Consider the following 17,819-nt stretch of genomic DNA (forward strand, 5'->3'; position numbering starts at 1 on the left):
CAGATGCCTGGCGAACTGAATCGCGTAGCTGAGTCGGATGGTCCGGACCAGCCATCGCGATGGGTTGGAAAGTGCAAGCCACGCGTCCAAGCTCCGGGCGAGGGGGACCAAGGGGACAATCTCGTCGGACGTACCAGCGGGTGGGGCCTCGCAGCGGGGCGGAGCCTGAGGTGCCACGTCATTTTGTGGCCATGCTGAGTTCAGGGACATTGAAGCACTTACCTGGCTCCTTGTGACCACCCCCGGAACAGCCTGGGAGAGGGGAGGAAGAGGCCTGTCCTCGTGACCCGTGGAGATCGTCACATCGGGGGCGGATTTGTGCCACAGCTGGGCACGCAGGGGCGGGGAGATCGCTGCTGGAGCGCCAAACCTGCCAAAATGGAATGATGGACGGTGGTCGTAATGACGGCCTTTGCTGAACTCTTGGGTACCGCAGCCACTTGGGCATGCGGCGAAATTAAATGAAAAGGTAACAAAAGATTCTCCTCCCGGCCCTCCACCGGGGGATTGAGTGGTCTGTTTACCAGCTCCAGAGCAGCATGTTTCCTCATCCCTGGGTCGCTCGTCTCAGGGGCGCTTCGAAGCCTTTCTCGAGTTCTTGGCAGCCAGCCATGAGACAGTTGGTGTCTGCTTCCTGTGTGGGCTCCATGCTGGGGCCGGACCACAGGGGGTGTGGGATCTTGAGCCGTGCCGGGGCAGGATGTGCTGGATAGCTTCCTTCTGCTGCTTCACTGCCTAGAACTGCTGGGCAAAGTCCTAGACGGTGTCGCCAAACAGGCCAATCTGGGAAATGGGGGTGCCAAGGAACCGTGCCTTGTCGGCCTCTCCCATCTCGACCAGGTTGAGCCAAAGGTGGCGCTCCTGGACCACCAAGGTGGACATCGCCCGCCCGAGAGTCCGCGCCGTGACCTTCATCGCCCGGAGAGCGAGGTCGGTTGCCGAGCGCAGCTCCTGCATCAATCCCGGGGTGGAACTACCATCGTGCAGTTCCTTTAGCGCCTTGGCCTGGTGGACTTGGAGGAGAGCCATGGTATGCAGGGTGGAGGCGGCTTGTCCAGCGGCACCGTAGGCTTTCACCGTCAGGGACGATGTAAACCTACAGGCCTTGGACGGGAGCTTTGGGTGCCTTATCCACTGGGGGGATTGCCGAATAGCCCTTGGCTGCCCCACCATCGAGGGTAGTGAGGGCAGGGGAGCTGAAAGATCGGGACTGGGCAGTAAAATGTGCCTCCCACGACCTTGTCAGCTCCTCGTGCACTTCCGGGAAGAAAGGAACTGGGGCGGGGCGTGGCTGTGAGCGGCACCGTGAGCCCAGGAACCAGTCATCGAGCCGCGAGGGTTCAGGGGAGAGTGGAGGGTTCCACTTTAGCCCGACGCTCGTGGCTGCCCGGGAAAGCATGTCCGTCATCTCCACGTCAGCCTGTGACTGGCTGACCGTACCCGGCGGAGGTGGTCCCATTGGGGTCCCAAATCGCCCCCAGTGCTAGCCGCGCTGGCCTCATACCCGTAGGCAGAAGGACCGGGGCGGGGAGCCACTGGGGTGGCTTGCTTTGTTACGAAGGCAAGCCATGACCGCATCGTTGCCATGGAGATGTTCTCACAATGAGTACATGACCCATCCACGAATGCTATCTCCGTGTGGGCAGCACCCAGACACGAAAGACAGTGATCGTGACTGTCAGAAGGTCAGAGATAACGACAGCAACCAGGAATAACACACAAACGGAAAGGCATCTTTAAAAAGATGCGTCTTTAAAAAGACGTTTCGTTTGTGCCGCTCTTTTAGAGAAATATACTCTTTTTTAGAATATACTCTTTTATTTCTGCCGAAGCGCCCAGGGGCGTTCTCTGCAGTGCACCAGTGCAGAGGGGGGAGAAGCCGCTGAAATGCGCTGTCAGGTCCAGCAGAGGTGAATGAACAGCCGTGGGAATTCAGCTCAGTGAGCAAAATCTGAATGAGTGGTTGCATACCAGCTCCTTTTATACCCGTATGTTCGGGGGAGTGGTATGAAAATACCACTCGCCTATTTTCATTGGCCTTTTTTCAAAGACCAGAGGTGTTTCAGGCTCCCAAGAGTGACCCCTAGTGTCACTACATCGACACAACATCGAGTGAGTGACAGGTAGGGAACAATCATAACTGTGTAATTTTAATTATACTACCTCATCTGTCAGCATTATGTCAGTGAATCACATTCAGCCTCTTTGTACATTACGTCATTGTTTTGGCTGATGCTCGCTCGCTAGCGTCCCTATGGAATGTGTGCACGAGCGTGAGCACGAGCAACAAGTAGCTGGCTGCAGTTCACTTAACAGCCACAGGTGTCATTAATAACAAGGGTTTCAGAATCTTACATACTGCATCTTTAAGGTTTAAATTGTTTCCCACCTGAGATGATAGCAGACTTCAACCACTTTGGCGGCAGAAATAAAGGTTCAGGCTCAGACTTGTCTGTATGATGCGCTCATGCAGCACTCATGCTGCTCTTCGCTCGTACCGCGCTTCTGATGTGCTCTAGTGATGGGTCGTTCATGAACAATTAATTCATTTTGAACAAATCTTTTATGTGACTCAGAAGAACGAGTAGTCTCAGAGAGTGATTCGTTCATTTTGTGTTGGCCACACATGCGCATTGCGCAACCTCCGTTCGTTTGTTACGTGAAAACCGCATAGGCGCAGTACAGGAAACAGAAATGATTAGTTCACCTTTCAACTCTTTTGGTCCAAGTCGTTCGTTCTTTTGTCACATGACAGCCGTATACACTATGCATTGCTCACACAGGAAACAGAAATGATTAGTTCACCTCTCGAGTCGGTCGTTCTTTTGTCATGTGACAGCCATATACGCTTAGTGTAACTAAGTCAGTGCTTAATTTGGTTGCACCACTTGCTCTTAAGGCAAGACTTAACAAGTAGCCTAGGTCCTAAGCTCTCCGTAAAGTAATGCGTAGTCACATAATATGATGTTTACTTGTATTGATCCAATAAGCAGCCTTCAAATTTGTATACAGAAGTGTTAAAAAGCCGTGAATTTCAGTTTGATCTTTTTACGGTTAATGTTCAAACCTTATTTGCTCATGTAAATGTCAATTGTAATAAATGATATCCCCATTGAAATACGATACGTAATGAAACAACATTTAATTAATGGCATATTTAGCCTATGTAAATAACAACGTTTAATAACTGTATCTAAAAGGGGCAATAAGTAAATAATACTACAACAGGCTGGAAAAATAGACATTTATTAATTTTAATATGTATTTCGTATATGTTGAAACTTGACACCGGATGATGCACCCTGAAAACTGCACCGTTAGATCAGTTTCATGCTGAAGATGCACTTAAAAGTAATTTTTTTCTCTCTCATAAATGTAAACTAGTGTAAATGTCAACATCGTAATACATGGGGATTTGGCTATTGAAAATTGAAATTTTTTAATTTATTCTGCTCAAATGAATGAAATGACTTGAATAAAGCTTCGTTCATTTTGCTGAATGAGACTCAAAGATCCAAGTCAGTAAAATGATCAGATTTTCCCATCATTAATGCGCTTGTGATGTGCTGCATTCGTGACACCTGCATGTCAACTTTAAAATTGAGTGACAGTCGAATGTAACATGAGGAAGGCGCAATTTAAAGATTAATTTTATCTTGCCAAGTTTATATGATGCAGTGTAAACATTGCCAATTCTTTCTTAATTAAACTGATTTGGGTTTTAGAAGATTTCAATGGTATGATAACCATCCATATATTGTGAAACCTTGAAACCATTGCATCCCTAGTCTCAACATAGTGTGAAAGATGGTGAACTTCAACAAACACAAGAGTGGGGCACATAAAAGCAAAATGCAAAAGCTAATAGCTAATGCGTGGAAATAAAACGGGCTCTGTAGACAATCAGGACATGATCACAACGTGAAAAACAAACCCTTCGGAAAGTGATTAAAGACTCACTGCCCTAAAGGTGAGAGAACATCTACACCCATCATGGGCCTTGATAATGTCTGTAGTGCACCTACTAATGTGCAGATGGAAGACATGGTGCCTGCCTCAGCTAGCCTAGAGGAGGAGCGGCGGAGTGAAGACCACACCACAAGCCCTACTACTGATACCTGTGATGAGAGCTCCATAAGTGATTCCTACAGTACTGATCAAGGTTGTTGGGATAAAATAGAGAGTAATGTTCCAGCATATTGGGCCAAAAAAGGACTGGAATCTTGTCAAAATAAAACGTGGACGTGAGTCAGCTTCAGGATGCCAATAAAAGCACCAGAAACTTTGCTTTTCACAAAGTTATTTCTGACGTGAACTTGGAAATGGAGAATGTGTGCCAAGAGATTGGGTTTTGTATTCACCTTCCAAAGTAAAAATATTTTGCTTTGCTTGTAATATTTTTTGAGATAAAACAAATGTATTTACTATTGGTTAAAGTGATTGGAAGCACGCAAGAGAATGCATGGTTGAGCATGAAGACTCTGAGATGCATCGTAAATCCATGCTTACCTATTTAACAAACTGCAGAGAAAGGACACATAGACTATTGAGTTGAAGAAACCATTAGAAACTGAGTGCAAGTACTGGACTGAAGGGTGGTAGCAGTTGTTACATTTTTGGCAGAGCGTGGCCTTCCTTTTAGGGGTCATAGTGCCATTTGTTTCATCCCAACAATGGGAATTATTTAGGGTTTTTACAATTAATTAGTCAGTTTGATCCCTTCTTAAAAGTGCACATTGACAAATGAGGCAATGCAGGGAAAGGATATCCTTCATATCTTTCTCATGGGATCTTTGAAGAATTTATTCAGTTGATGGGGCAGAAGGTTCTCTGTTAATATCCTAAATCAAATTAAGATTGCAAAATATTTTTCAATCAGTGTCTACCCCAATGTGGCACACACTGATCAGCTCACGTTCATTTTGTGATATGTTTCAGATGGTTGCATTGAGGAACGTTTCCAAAAGATTTTGTCTATCACAAGTCATACTGGGGATTCTCTTTGCATGTCTGTGGTGACTACTTTACATGAGGTAGTCTTTAATAATTGCAGAGAGCAATGTTATGATAATGCCAGCAACATGTCCAGATAACCCCTTTAGTTGAATGGGTGCCTTGTGCCGCCCATATGCTTAATTTGGTTGGTGTAAATAGTGAACTGCTGCCTTGAAACAGAAGACTTCTTTACTTTTGTTCAGATACTTTTAAATTTTTGCTCAAGATCTCCAGCACAATGGCAGACCATCGTAGCCGGCTTACAACCAAATGACAACAGTAGGATCAAGACCCTGACAATGCTCTTGGATACAAGGTGTTCTGCACATGCACAAGCCACCAAAGCACTATGTACAAATTACACCAAAATCCAGGAATCTTTTAGAATGATAGCCGATGACACTAACCAGTAGTTAACCACTCCTGATGAAGCCAGCCAGTTAAATAAGAAAATGGCCAAACTGCAATTGCTTTACTGTGTAACATGTGGAACACAGTTTTGCAATAATTTAACAAGACAAGCACATCCCTCCAGACTGTTGATTTTGATTTGTGTGTTGCAGTAAATGTGTAAAGATCGTTGAGGGATTTTGTGGCAGAGCTCCGAAATCAGTTGAGGCAACGGCAAAATAAATGTCTCCAACTATGCCTGCAGTGTACAAAGCAGGCTCTCAATGTCAGAAAAAGCACAAAAAGTGCAGAGATGAATTCACAGAGCCAGACCATCACATGTCAGGCTGGGATCTGTTTTCATCAAGCATATTTATACTGGTGATTGACAGACTGGTAGCTGAGCTGGACTGGCAGTTCAGTCCATATGACAATGTAAACCAGCACTTTGGCTATTAAATAGCATTCTCTCCCTGACTCCAGAAGAGCTGCGTTGTCTGGAACAACATTGAAAAATAAATACTGCAAAGATTTGAAAATTGACTTGGTAGATGATCCTTAATGAAACTGATACCACCGCAAGAGCGCTCATAAAAAAAAATAAAAAAAAATAATAATAATTGATGTCGTATTTCCAAAAATAGACATCACTTTCCGGTTGTTCTTCACACTGCCAGTAACAAATAAGTGTTTAGTGCCTTCTGTAACACCTGTAATAATGAGCATCACTGGCAAGACTATGCAATACCATCCCTTTCTTTGTCTCCACCTCATTTCCTCTTTTACAAGAGAATGAGAGAAAGGGAAAGATCAAGTGCAAATAGAAAGGACCCCTGGGGTTTCATAAATATGTCCATTTCATCAGAGATAATTTAAAAGAAAACAACCAACAACACATTACTGAATGTGATGTGGAAAGTATGTTGTTAGTGGTCGTCAGGGTGTTATTGCAAAGGTGTTCTGAGGGTTTTTGTTTGTGTTGCTATTCGGTTTTGCCAGTGTGTCCTTGGAGGTTTCTTACTGGCCCAAGTCAAAAGAGAAGGCAGAACCATGGTATTCTGATCCATAGATATGGCTCGAGTCACTCCTGTGATGTAAGTCAATGGGATTTTTCTGTTGAATCATCTGCCCGGCAAAAATCATAACTGTGAACACCTAGAAAAGTCATAGCACACCTATCCTCAACAAGCCACACAATTTGAGGCATCATTCATGTCAATTAAACAATGAAGTTACTTAGTGGTTTAGTAATAGTAAGGCTTGCTTTAGCAAGTACCACTTAAAATTAAATGAGAATTTAACCAAGAATATATGAGGAATAATCAAAGACAGAGAAGGAGACACAAGATTATATATTTTTTTATTATTTTTATGTTTGTGTAGTGAAAGACTCTCATTTAAGCAAACATAAAAAAAGAAATCTGTCTTTTTCCTCCTCTTCTTGCGTCCACAAAAAGAAAATCCCATCCTGCCTGCCACTCAGTTACTTCTTCACTCTTTGCCTGCATGCAAAATACCAGGAATGGATCGAACTGGAGCAAGGTTTGAAGCTCATACTGTACATCAAAATGACAAGCATGTGACTGAATACACTTATTATGCACAGGGCACTGCTAAAAGCATGGCTACAGCACTGGCCTGATAATTCCATCCAAAATCCACTCTTTCAAAATCCACTTGTCTCCCCTGCTGACCTGACTGAAGCAAATACATGAATTAATTGAGAAAACCATGACTGAGGGCTATGAGGGAAAATGGAGATAGTAATTATAGTTTACGAGATAAGAAAAGACTGAGGGTAAAAAAAGTGAAATGTTCGGTCTGATCTAATAAATGAAGGAACACAATTTGCACTATTCCACCATCTGGCCGAACATTTCTGAGCATGGTGAGGAACGTTTCAAGTGCATTTCCACTTGAGCACGGTTCACATCCGTACACTTATAAGCCCTTCACCCTTTTCTCTCTGCTTTCCTTTTTGCTAACTTGGCCATGTCTTTCCTGTGCGTAAGCAGAGTAAAAACCAGGTACCATACGTCATACGTATGTGGTCATCTTCCAAAGTGCACTTGGCTCCAATGTTTACCTCTCAAGCTGTCACTAACTGCCGTATTTGTTTTGTACATTCTAATCCTGATTTTGCAGCACCATAGTGGAAAAAGAAACCGTAACCTTGCCAACTGTCCCAGATTGACACAGAACAGCACGGTTCTGCAACGAGAATCTTTCGGCCCTAAGGGTGGAAAAGATTATGACTGGAGGGATGCAATCAGTGTTGTGTTGCAAAGCCAGTGTTAAACAAGTAGTTATGCAAATTAACGCAATCTCCTAAATTCCTGCATTCAATCAGTTTTAACCACCACGCAAACCATGCAATTGCGTGTGGCCCCAGATGTCCCTCGCCCCGGTAGGAAAGCTCAGTAAAAACCACTAGAGGGGAGACATGCTGTTCTGTGTCAGCGCTCTCAGAGCAGAACTTGATTCACTCACAGATATGCACGAACGGATGAGTTAGGGGCCATTCACACCAAACATGCTTTTCCATTCATCTGCTCTGTTTTTCCATTGTTTTCCTTTGTAAACACACACTGGACGAACATCCTCGACTGCTGTACCGCGTCTCGCTGTTCCTTCAATGTCTCACGCAGGACCGGCACATTTTTAGACACTGTGTCAAGCTAAAAAGAACTTCAGGTCTCAAAAATGCACATCGAGATACCTGCATTCTGTTTCATTCATTGCGCTGTATCCTGATTGTTTTTAGTGCAAGTGTCACAAAGAAGAACAAGTTCAGCTTGCAAATAGGTGACTGTTACAATGTTTAATATGATTCCAGATTGTTCTGCACCAAGCAAATTTTAGCGCTTGCTAAACGGCAATGTTTTTTTTTCTTCTGCTCTAATGTGCTGAGGAAGTGCTGTTTATTGTTACAATACTGTTACGAATGTTGCCTACGATGCTTACATAAAATACTGCCTTTTTCAACATGTTGAACAGTACACTGCAGCCTCCAGGTGAAAGTAAAAAAGACAGAAATATAATCCTATTGTATACAACAAATCATCAAAATAATAATAATACTACTATATCATATTATAATTGGGTTGTAATAATAATAAATAACAACTGAATTCCAAAATGTTAGTGAAGTAGTAGTAGGTTTTGCACACCATGTTCATTAAAGAAATAAAAAATAAAAAGTGTTTTGTCAAAATATACACTCAGAAGTTTTGAAACACTTACTCATTCTTTATTTATTTATTTATTTCACATTTTACAATAATAGTAAAGTCATCAAAACTATAGAATAACATAAATGGAACTATGGGAATCATGTTGTGACTAAACAAAATCCAAAATAAATTAAAACTGTGTTATATTTTAGCATTTTCAAAGTAGTCACCCTTTGCCTAGAATTTGCAGACAAGTACTCTTGACATTTTCTCAACCAACTTCTTGAGGAATCACCCTGGGATGCTTTTTAAACAGTATTGAAGGAGTTCCCATCTATGATGGGCACTTATTGGCTGCTTTCTTCATTATTTGGTCCAAGTCATCAATTTCAAAAACTTTTTTTTAAATAAAATTTTAGTTTTATAATGAAATCAATTAATATGGTGGCAATATTATATTTTTGTCTACAAAACTAATTTAAAATATTTAAGCATACGACCTTTGGATCAAAAGATTTTTAAGATCATGAGAAACATTTCAGTCAAGTGTTTCAAAACTTTGACCGGTAGTGTATATAAATGTAATTTTGTATGTCGAAGATTCTAATGCATAGCCTTCATTCTGACTTATGCAATGCAGGAAGTGAATCATGTTGACTGTTCTTGAGCTACATGCGGGTGCAGCCATGCTGATCAGAGTCTAAAAAGAGAGGGAGCAAGATATTATTCTATTTGCCCTCAAAGTATGCATCTACATAATGGATTGCGTGAAGGCAAGCTTTAAGAGAGGCTTGCTTTTGACTTAGAAACACTGGAATCGGCACTCGATTAGGAGCTTGGTATCAATAATGGAACCAGCGTGGCAAGGGAATTCCAGGAAAGAGGAGAAAATTTTAGAACAAAGATTATGTGTTTGAAATGGATGGCAAGATTTATATGCTAACATTTATACGTTTATAACATTTATAGGTAACACTTTAGAATACTGTTCCTTCATTAACAGGTAACTACACGGGAACAAATGAGTTGCACAACAAAGACATTTGAGTTACTACTATTAACTAACAAGAAACAGTGATTAACTAATTAGTAAGTAATAGCACACAGATGAATGCAATAGTTCACTATTAGGTCATCAATAACTACAATTTTTCATACCTCCTGGAGAACTACTAAGTAACTATACTGTTTCATAATTAATGCTAAACTAATCAAGAACTAATGCAGGACAAATGACTAGGGCAACATTAACATCTTAAACACTACTGTTAACTAATACACAAGATTGTTTACCTAATTAGTATGTAATAGCAGACTGCTATTGATTGAGGTAAGCTATTAATAACTAGTAAATGTTGTTACACCTCCTACAGAGAACTATGTACTAAGGGGTCATTTTAAATAAATGGCCTTCTTAATGCAAGTTCGAGAGGTTACCTCACTCCTGTATCAGTTCTTTCAGCATCCCACCATTGAAGTTTACATTATTTCTATACTGGACCAAAAGGACTCTTCAGCCAACATTACCACAAAAGCCATTTAAACAGTCACTATAGTGATTTATTTTCAGATTTTTTTTTTTTTTTTTTTTATTCAGGGAGTGGGGGCAAAGTCTTTATGATGTCACCAATTCCAGCACTGGAATGACTAAATGTAAATTATTATATTTTATTTAGTGACAAAAATAGAGTACATCTTTAAAGAAGCAGGACAGTGTCCCTCGTGTGCTCTTTAACCAGGAATTAACTTAAAGAAATAACCTCTCCAAATTATTACATTACCTGTTAGAATAGTATTACTAGCCAACTTACCTCACCGAAATATATGGTTCTTTTGGATATCTCTCTTAACCATTACAAATGAGTACACTGTTTCTGTTTTTAGGGGTTATAGGTTTCTATTAATAACTACTTTGAAAAACATGGTAACCCCCTAGTAATGACTAAGGTGTTATCACATCATTCTGAAGGAATTATTTGGCATTTGGAACAGTATTCTAAAGTGAAGATCATGGTAACTCTCTAGTAATGACTGAAGTGTCACTACATCCTTCTAAAGGAGTTATTGACCATTTGGAACAGTATTCAAAGTGAAGATCATTGTAACCCTCTAGTAATGACTAAAATGTTACTACATCCTTCTAAAGGAGTAATTGACCATTTGGAACAGTATTCAAATTGAAGATCATGGTAACCCACTAGTAATGACTAAAGTGTTATTACATCCTTCTAAAGGAGTTATTGACCATTTGGAACAGTATTCAAAGTGAAGATCATTGTAACCCACTAGTAATGACTAAAGTGTGACAACGTCCTTCTAAAGGAGTTATTGACCATTTGGAACAATATTCAAAGTGAAGATCATGGTAACCCACTAGTAATGACTGAGGTGTTATCACATCCTTCTGAAGGAATTACTTGCCATTTGGAACAGTATTCAAAGTGAAGATCATTGTAACCCACTAGTAATGGCTGAAGTGTTACTACATCCTTCTAAAGGAGTTATTGACCATTTGAAATAGTATTCTAAAGTGAAGATCATGGTAACCCACTAGTAATGACTGAGGTGTTATCACATCCTTCTGAAGAAATTACTTGCCATTTGGAACAGTATTCTAAAGTGAAGATCATGGTAACCCCCTAGTAATGACTGAAGTGATACCACATCCTTCTAAAGGAGTTATTGACCATTTGGAATAGTATTCTAAAGTGAAGATCATGGTAACCCACTAGTAATGACTGAGGTGTCATCACATCCTTCTAAAGGAGTTATTGACCATTTGGAATAGTATTCAAAGTGAAGATCATTGTAACCCACTAGTAATGACTGAAGTGTTACTACATCCTTCTAAAGGAGTTATTGACCATTTGGAACAGTATTCAAAGATCATGGTAATGCACTAGTAATGACTGAAGTGTTATCACATCCTTCTGAAGGAATTACTTGCCATTTTGAACAGTATTTTAAGTGAAGATCCTTGTAACCCACTACTAATGACTAAAGTGTTATTACATCCTTCTAAAGGAGTTATTGTCTATTTGGAACAGTATTCAAAGTGAAGATCATTGGAACCCCCTAGTAATGACTGAAGTGTTACTACAACCTAGAAGTGTTTCTTCATAACTCTTCTCTTATTCATCATCTCTTATTTGTCATTGACCCATATACAGATACCAGACACTTCTTATGTTACATTCATAAGTTGATCCAGTTCTGTTCTGAAGAAAACAGAGGCACAATCATGCTTCTCTAAGATGCATTTTCAATTTGACAATAAAAATATAATTCTTCACATTTAAGACACTGGATTTTGAGGAGTTAATGTGGTGATGAGTAATTAATTAGTAGTTAATTTTATTTAGCCCTAGTTAGTCATTAGTTCTCAAAGAGGCAAATAAAATTCAGTAATTATTGATTAGCTTATAGTAAAGTACCACAGTCATCAGTTAGTAATTACTTACTGATTAGTTAATCGTGTTTCCATATTAGTTAATAGTAGTAACTTAAGTGTTAATGTAGACTCATTTGTCCTGCATTAATTCCTGCATAGTTACCTGTTAATGAAGGAACAGTATTCCAAAGTGTTACCCATTTATAACATTAACAATGTACATTGTAATCCCTTTTTAATGTAACTGTGGTTTATGTATGTGTATCTGTTTTTAGATGTTTATAGATTTAGGTGTGTTGCTCTGATAAGGTCCTTCCACAAATCTGCGAAGAGTAAGATAAGGTACTGATGAGGGTCTTGTAGCACCATGATTTATCTGGGAACACTTTACAATAAGGCTCTATACATTAACATTAGGGAGACCCAAGCATTGACATTGATGAAAAAAATAAATAAATAAAACACTCCAAAGTGATAATAAAAAAATTGTGGAAGTTGTGAATTCATAACATAATTTAACACAAAAGTATATGAAAAATTGTTTATTACAAACATTGAGGTTAAATTCTTGAACATTTGACCATTTAAAACTAATAAGCACTATTGATATTGATAATATATTGTATATGCTGGTATAATCAAAATAAATATCTCTATGTACTGTTGTATATTTAATATAGTATATCATGAATACCATAAAACAAATATTATTATTTTTTTTATTATTAATTATAGAACGGCACAGAAAACAGATGCAAATCATTTGGAATAGTTTATAATTTACTGAATAGGCTCTTTTGTGTAAATATACATAAACATATATTATTTGCTGCGCATATAAGAATTGTTTCAAATTTATGAAAGTTGATATTTTTGGGAGATGTTATCATTTTTAAATCAGTAAACATGTTAGGTATTTAGGAAAAATATTACAGGTCAAATACTTACTTGGACAATCGCTACAATTGTTCAAAAAATGATAGCAATTTTGTCAATTAGCCGTGACAATTTTAGTGTGGCTTTAGACAATAATATTTTTTTTTTCCTGCCAAACATCTGTTACAACACAGTTCAGAGTGTCCTCTATTGTTATGTGTATTTTCTACCCATATTTAATCACTATTAAATATTATTTAATTGTTTTAAACAAATATGCCAATTCCGCTTTGCTGGGTCTCTGTGATTTAATGCATTAAGCATCATGAACTAACCATGAACTATATTTTTTAACATTTATTAATCTTGGATAATGTTAATTTATTCATACTGTAATGCATTAAATGACCAGAGTTCAGCCATGCAACTCTAAAGCTATGTTCAGACTGTCAGTTCAAATCAGACTTTTTCTGTATCCAATCGGAATCCAATCTTCATGATCGACTGTCCACACTGTGTATCGCAACTGATCAGATCCGATTTTTGTGTCCCGTTGCTATCTTCATTTTCTGACATGTCTGCAATGGTTGCTATAGCAATGCTGTTGTGTCAGTTTGCAAAAAAACAACACGGATGGGAAAGGAATAGAGATTTTAGCAATGGCAATGTGTAGCTGCAGCACTGGTGTAACTGCACCTTATGAGGCAGAGACGGTGGAGGCTGGCATGTGCTGCTTTATTTCGTGCTGCTGTTTCCGCCGGTATCACAGTTCAAAGCGGTGTGTGGTCCAGACAGACCTTTGTTGAAATGATGTGACTGTCAAACTTCAGAATGTGCGCTGGAAGATTCTATTAATAATATTCTCAGCTAGATAAAACTATTAATATTCAAATTGTTTTAGCTCATGCAGAAATACAAATTAAGATTAATAAATGCTGTTAAAGCATCGTTCATTGTTGGTTCATGTTAACTGTTGTGTTATCGAATGTTACTGTAACACATGCAATCTTAATGTAACGCCTTATCATTTACCTTACAGGAATATTACTTTATGTGACTTACAGCTTGTGCTCAAAAAGACTGAGGTGGAAATTGGGTGGTATTTGGATATTCTGATTTGATCAATGGTGGTTATTGGCCTGAAAAATTCCACTGCCATAAGCAGGGGCACAGCTACCCATTTAGGGAGGTGTGTACAAAAGCAACTTTGGCACCCCTTTAACATTGCCGCTCCCTTGAACATTTTGCGGTCCAAGCACATTGTGCCACTGTTAATAAGAATTAAGTGTTTATGTTAGGGTGGAAGATGCTACCCACCCGTTGTCTCCACAATGCCCTCCAAGATGACGACGATCTCAAACTGCTCGTTCTTGAGTGAGCGCTGGGACAGGTCGAAGAATGGGCTCTTGGGATTGATCTCATGGCAGATGGTGAGCGGAGAGACCAGGAAGAGCTGGTCAGCACCCGTTCCAAACCCCACGTCCAGTTCACACTGATCCAATGGCAGAAACTCACCCTCCGGGGTCTGGCGTGACTGGGAAGAGACACTGATATCATCATCACCATTATCGTCACTCTTGTTATCATTATAGTCATAATTTTCATCAACTTTACATTGAAAAAAATCTAAACTTTAATTTTAGTCTATGCCCTCCCATTTCCGAGACAAATTACTGTAAGAACAATCAATCTGGAAAACAGAAAATCAAGGCCAGATAAAGTACGGTCGGAAATAGAAAAAAAAAAAAAAAAAAAAAAAATATATATATATATATATACATATAGCATCATAATCAAACCCAAAATAACACAGAATATATTGAAACTGAAGGACAAATTCATGCTTTTAAGTGTGTGAGGGCAATATTCCTCTCTTGTCAAATAGAGAGAGAGAGAGAGAGCAAGAGAGAGAGTTTGTGGCTAACAAGGAACGAGTGGGGAATTCTGAGAAGCATGAGTGCTCAGAGCAGTGAAATAAAACACAGATGGAAAGCACAGTGTCATGTGTATTTTGTTGTTTCATGTTTTTCATGTCTTTTATTTTTAAAAGTTTAGTTCCTGTTTCCTGGTCATGTGATGTACTGTTTTCCCTCCATGTTCATGTGTCTTGTTTTCACTGGTTAATTGGTTGATTATCTTGTTATCAATTCTGTCTGTTTATTGGTTATCTTTGTCATGTGTTCTCCCATGTCCATGTATTTAAACCCTCATGTTTTCCATTGTCCTTTGTCAAGTATTGTATGTGTTTGGTACGTTGTTCATGTCATGTCATGTCATGTCATGTCATGTCATGTCATGTCATGTCATGTCATGTCATGTCAGGTCAGGTCATGTCAGGTCATGTCAGGTCAGGTCAGGTCATGTCATGTCACTGCACCGTCAGGTCAGGTCATGCTATGCCAAGTTTATGTTTATGTTCCATTCACATTTGTAGTTAGGGTTTTCACTTCTATTAATAAATTGCACTTGGGTTCTTCAATTCATCATCATCGTCTTCATCGTTGTCAGCGCCAGCAGCACATCGTTACACACAGAGAAAAGGTCGGTGCAGTGAGATTTAAAAAAAAAAAAAATGTTTACAAAGCATTATGTCATTTCAGCCATGATTTAAGATGATAGAAAGTGTCTGTTCACAGAGCCAGAGAAATTTAAGACCTCATGATTAACAGAGAGATGTCTGACCAAATAAGAGAAGGAAACCCCAATGTGAAGAAAATGTTTTCCTACAGAGCACAGGCTAGTGAGGAGTTTGTGTGTGTGCCACAAATTCTCTCCTTTATGGTGTTACTCTGAAGAAAAAGTGGAGGAAAATTCCTCTTACATTCAGCTAGTTAGTGGATGTCCTCTGCTTCCAAGTCCCCACATCATCCACTAGCAATGTAAAAGACTCACTGGAGCTGTTTAGGCTAAAAGCATCCCTAAAGGGCTCTACAGCAAAAGATCAGGAATGTGAACCAACAACCCTAATAAATAGGTCCATTACTTAAAACATTAGAGTTCAGCGGAGCATTAAACAGGGGATAGATCTGATCATATTCCATGCAGGAACAGTGCTCAACTGGGGAGGCATTTCAAGACTCTAAATACAGCCAAAGTGTATTAAGACCGACAAGGCCAACTGCACAATAACTTCATCATAATCATTTTATTCTGATTAACCTTCAAGTGCTTTAAAATGTTCCTTTACTTTAACATGGTGCCATTTGCACATGGTAACAAAAAAACATAATTATCTTTCCATCCCTTCTAATGATAAAATGTATTTAAATGAAAAGTCCACCCAAACATGAAAATTCATACGTTAGTTACTCTGTCTTTCAAAACATGTATGACTTTCTTTCTTCCTTGGAACACAAAAGGAGAAATTTACAGCAGATTGTTCTAGCTGTCCTTTCCCATACATTCAAAGTGAATGGTGACAACGGTTTTAAGGTAATATTTTCAGTGAATAATGACTGTTATTTCATCTGTTCCTCACACAAAGATATCATATGGCTTCAGAACACATAGAAAATAGTGCAAGAATCAAACCGGTCTCGAGATGGAAGTCGTAATAATAGTAAATGATGGTGAAATCGCATTAAAGTTGGCTCATACAAAAACGTACAAATTTTACTCCCAAAAAAATTAACCAACAAACAATTTAGTTTAACCACTAGTTTAACTCAAACCTAAACCTACCCATAATGTGAAAACCCCTTACAGAAGCCCTAAACTTAACCATGACTTTAATAGGAAAATAGCTTTTGTGTACAACAAAAGAAAGAAAGCATCAGGTTTAGAATGAGACGAGGGAAGCATATTACTGTTTATTGACATATTGACATCAGTAATTTGTATTGCATAAATATGGACCAAGTAACCAAATTAGTTCACTGACGTTTCCTTTCTTAAAGGTGCAGACAGTCATTTTTTGAATATACTGTGTTGGACTTACACAGACCCCTAGGGGAGTAGATGCAGCATCATTCAAACACAGTAGTTTTCAGTAACCAATATCATTGCAGAAATTCACTGTTCACAACATGATTAAATGAATCCACGAGTGAGTATCTAATAATAGGGTGGTTACTGAGATTAAGTGAGTAGTTTTTCGATTTGGTCATGTGATCCTAACATGGCAGCCCCCATGAGGGGACCCTCTCCATGTAGAATAAAACAGCTTTTATGAGGTTACTTATATGACTGGAGTCTTCATCTCATTTGAGTGGTCATGATTTTATGCATATACAACATTTATACAAAATTACAATTCTTTTCTATAGGAGTAAATGTATTTTAATAAGGGAAAAATTACTGAGTGCACCTTTTAAAATAATTGTTGGATGCGAGGTGAACTAAAATTTGATGCTTGTATTGTATGGATTTAAAAATGTGTGTTGATTGGTTGTCTTGACTGAAGTAAATATGGACAGTTAGGTGAATATTCATTTAAAAACTGTGTGATGAATCTATAGAGTTGCTAGGTGAGTTAGTTTGAACTCTAATTACAGGGAACACTGGCTGGACAGGGCCTATCACTCCTACAACCAGTGCATCCAAGCAGAAAAATTTAATAGTCCTCATACAGACACAGTATGACATTTCTCTATCTCTCTCATCCCATTATTCTCTACTTCTCACTCTTATCTCTCTCTCTCTCTCTCTCTCTCTCCTTGTCTTTTACTTTCTCTTACAAATTCTTGACCAGAGTAAAAAACTCAGTGACGCAAATTACACCATAAGAGGACACAGATTCACAAATATTGTCATACACTCAGAGATAAAACCTGATGGTCTTAATGGAAGATCTAAAAATATATCTGATTTGCATGGGTCGAATAGCATGTTGGGTTTTTTAGTGATGTCATGATGAATTGTGTCATAGTGACTGGATTAGTCATTTGTTTTGGATTGTCAATCAACTTGATTTAGGCTATAATGTGTGATAGATCCAGAAACTGGTGGTTTGGCTGGTTGATTTATTGATTGCTCATATTGATTATAGCATACAA

At 39.1% G+C, this 17,819-nt stretch overlaps 1 protein-coding gene across 1 annotated transcript in view; it reads right to left on the reverse strand.

The window, feature by feature from the left end:
* The window catches only part of LOC127450818 (G protein-activated inward rectifier potassium channel 1-like), a 41,934-nt gene that overhangs the window by 10,815 nt on the left and 13,300 nt on the right, over window positions 1-17,819 (reverse strand). Inside the window, exon 2 of the mRNA XM_051715204.1 lies at window positions 14,143-14,359. Within this exon, the coding sequence (XP_051571164.1) occupies window positions 14,143-14,359 (217 nt within the window). The remainder of the gene's footprint in view (window positions 1-14,142; window positions 14,360-17,819) is intronic.

This window comes from Myxocyprinus asiaticus, chromosome 13 (genome assembly GCF_019703515.2).
Source record: "Myxocyprinus asiaticus isolate MX2 ecotype Aquarium Trade chromosome 13, UBuf_Myxa_2, whole genome shotgun sequence".
NCBI classification, from domain to species: Eukaryota; Metazoa; Chordata; class Actinopteri; order Cypriniformes; family Catostomidae; genus Myxocyprinus; species Myxocyprinus asiaticus.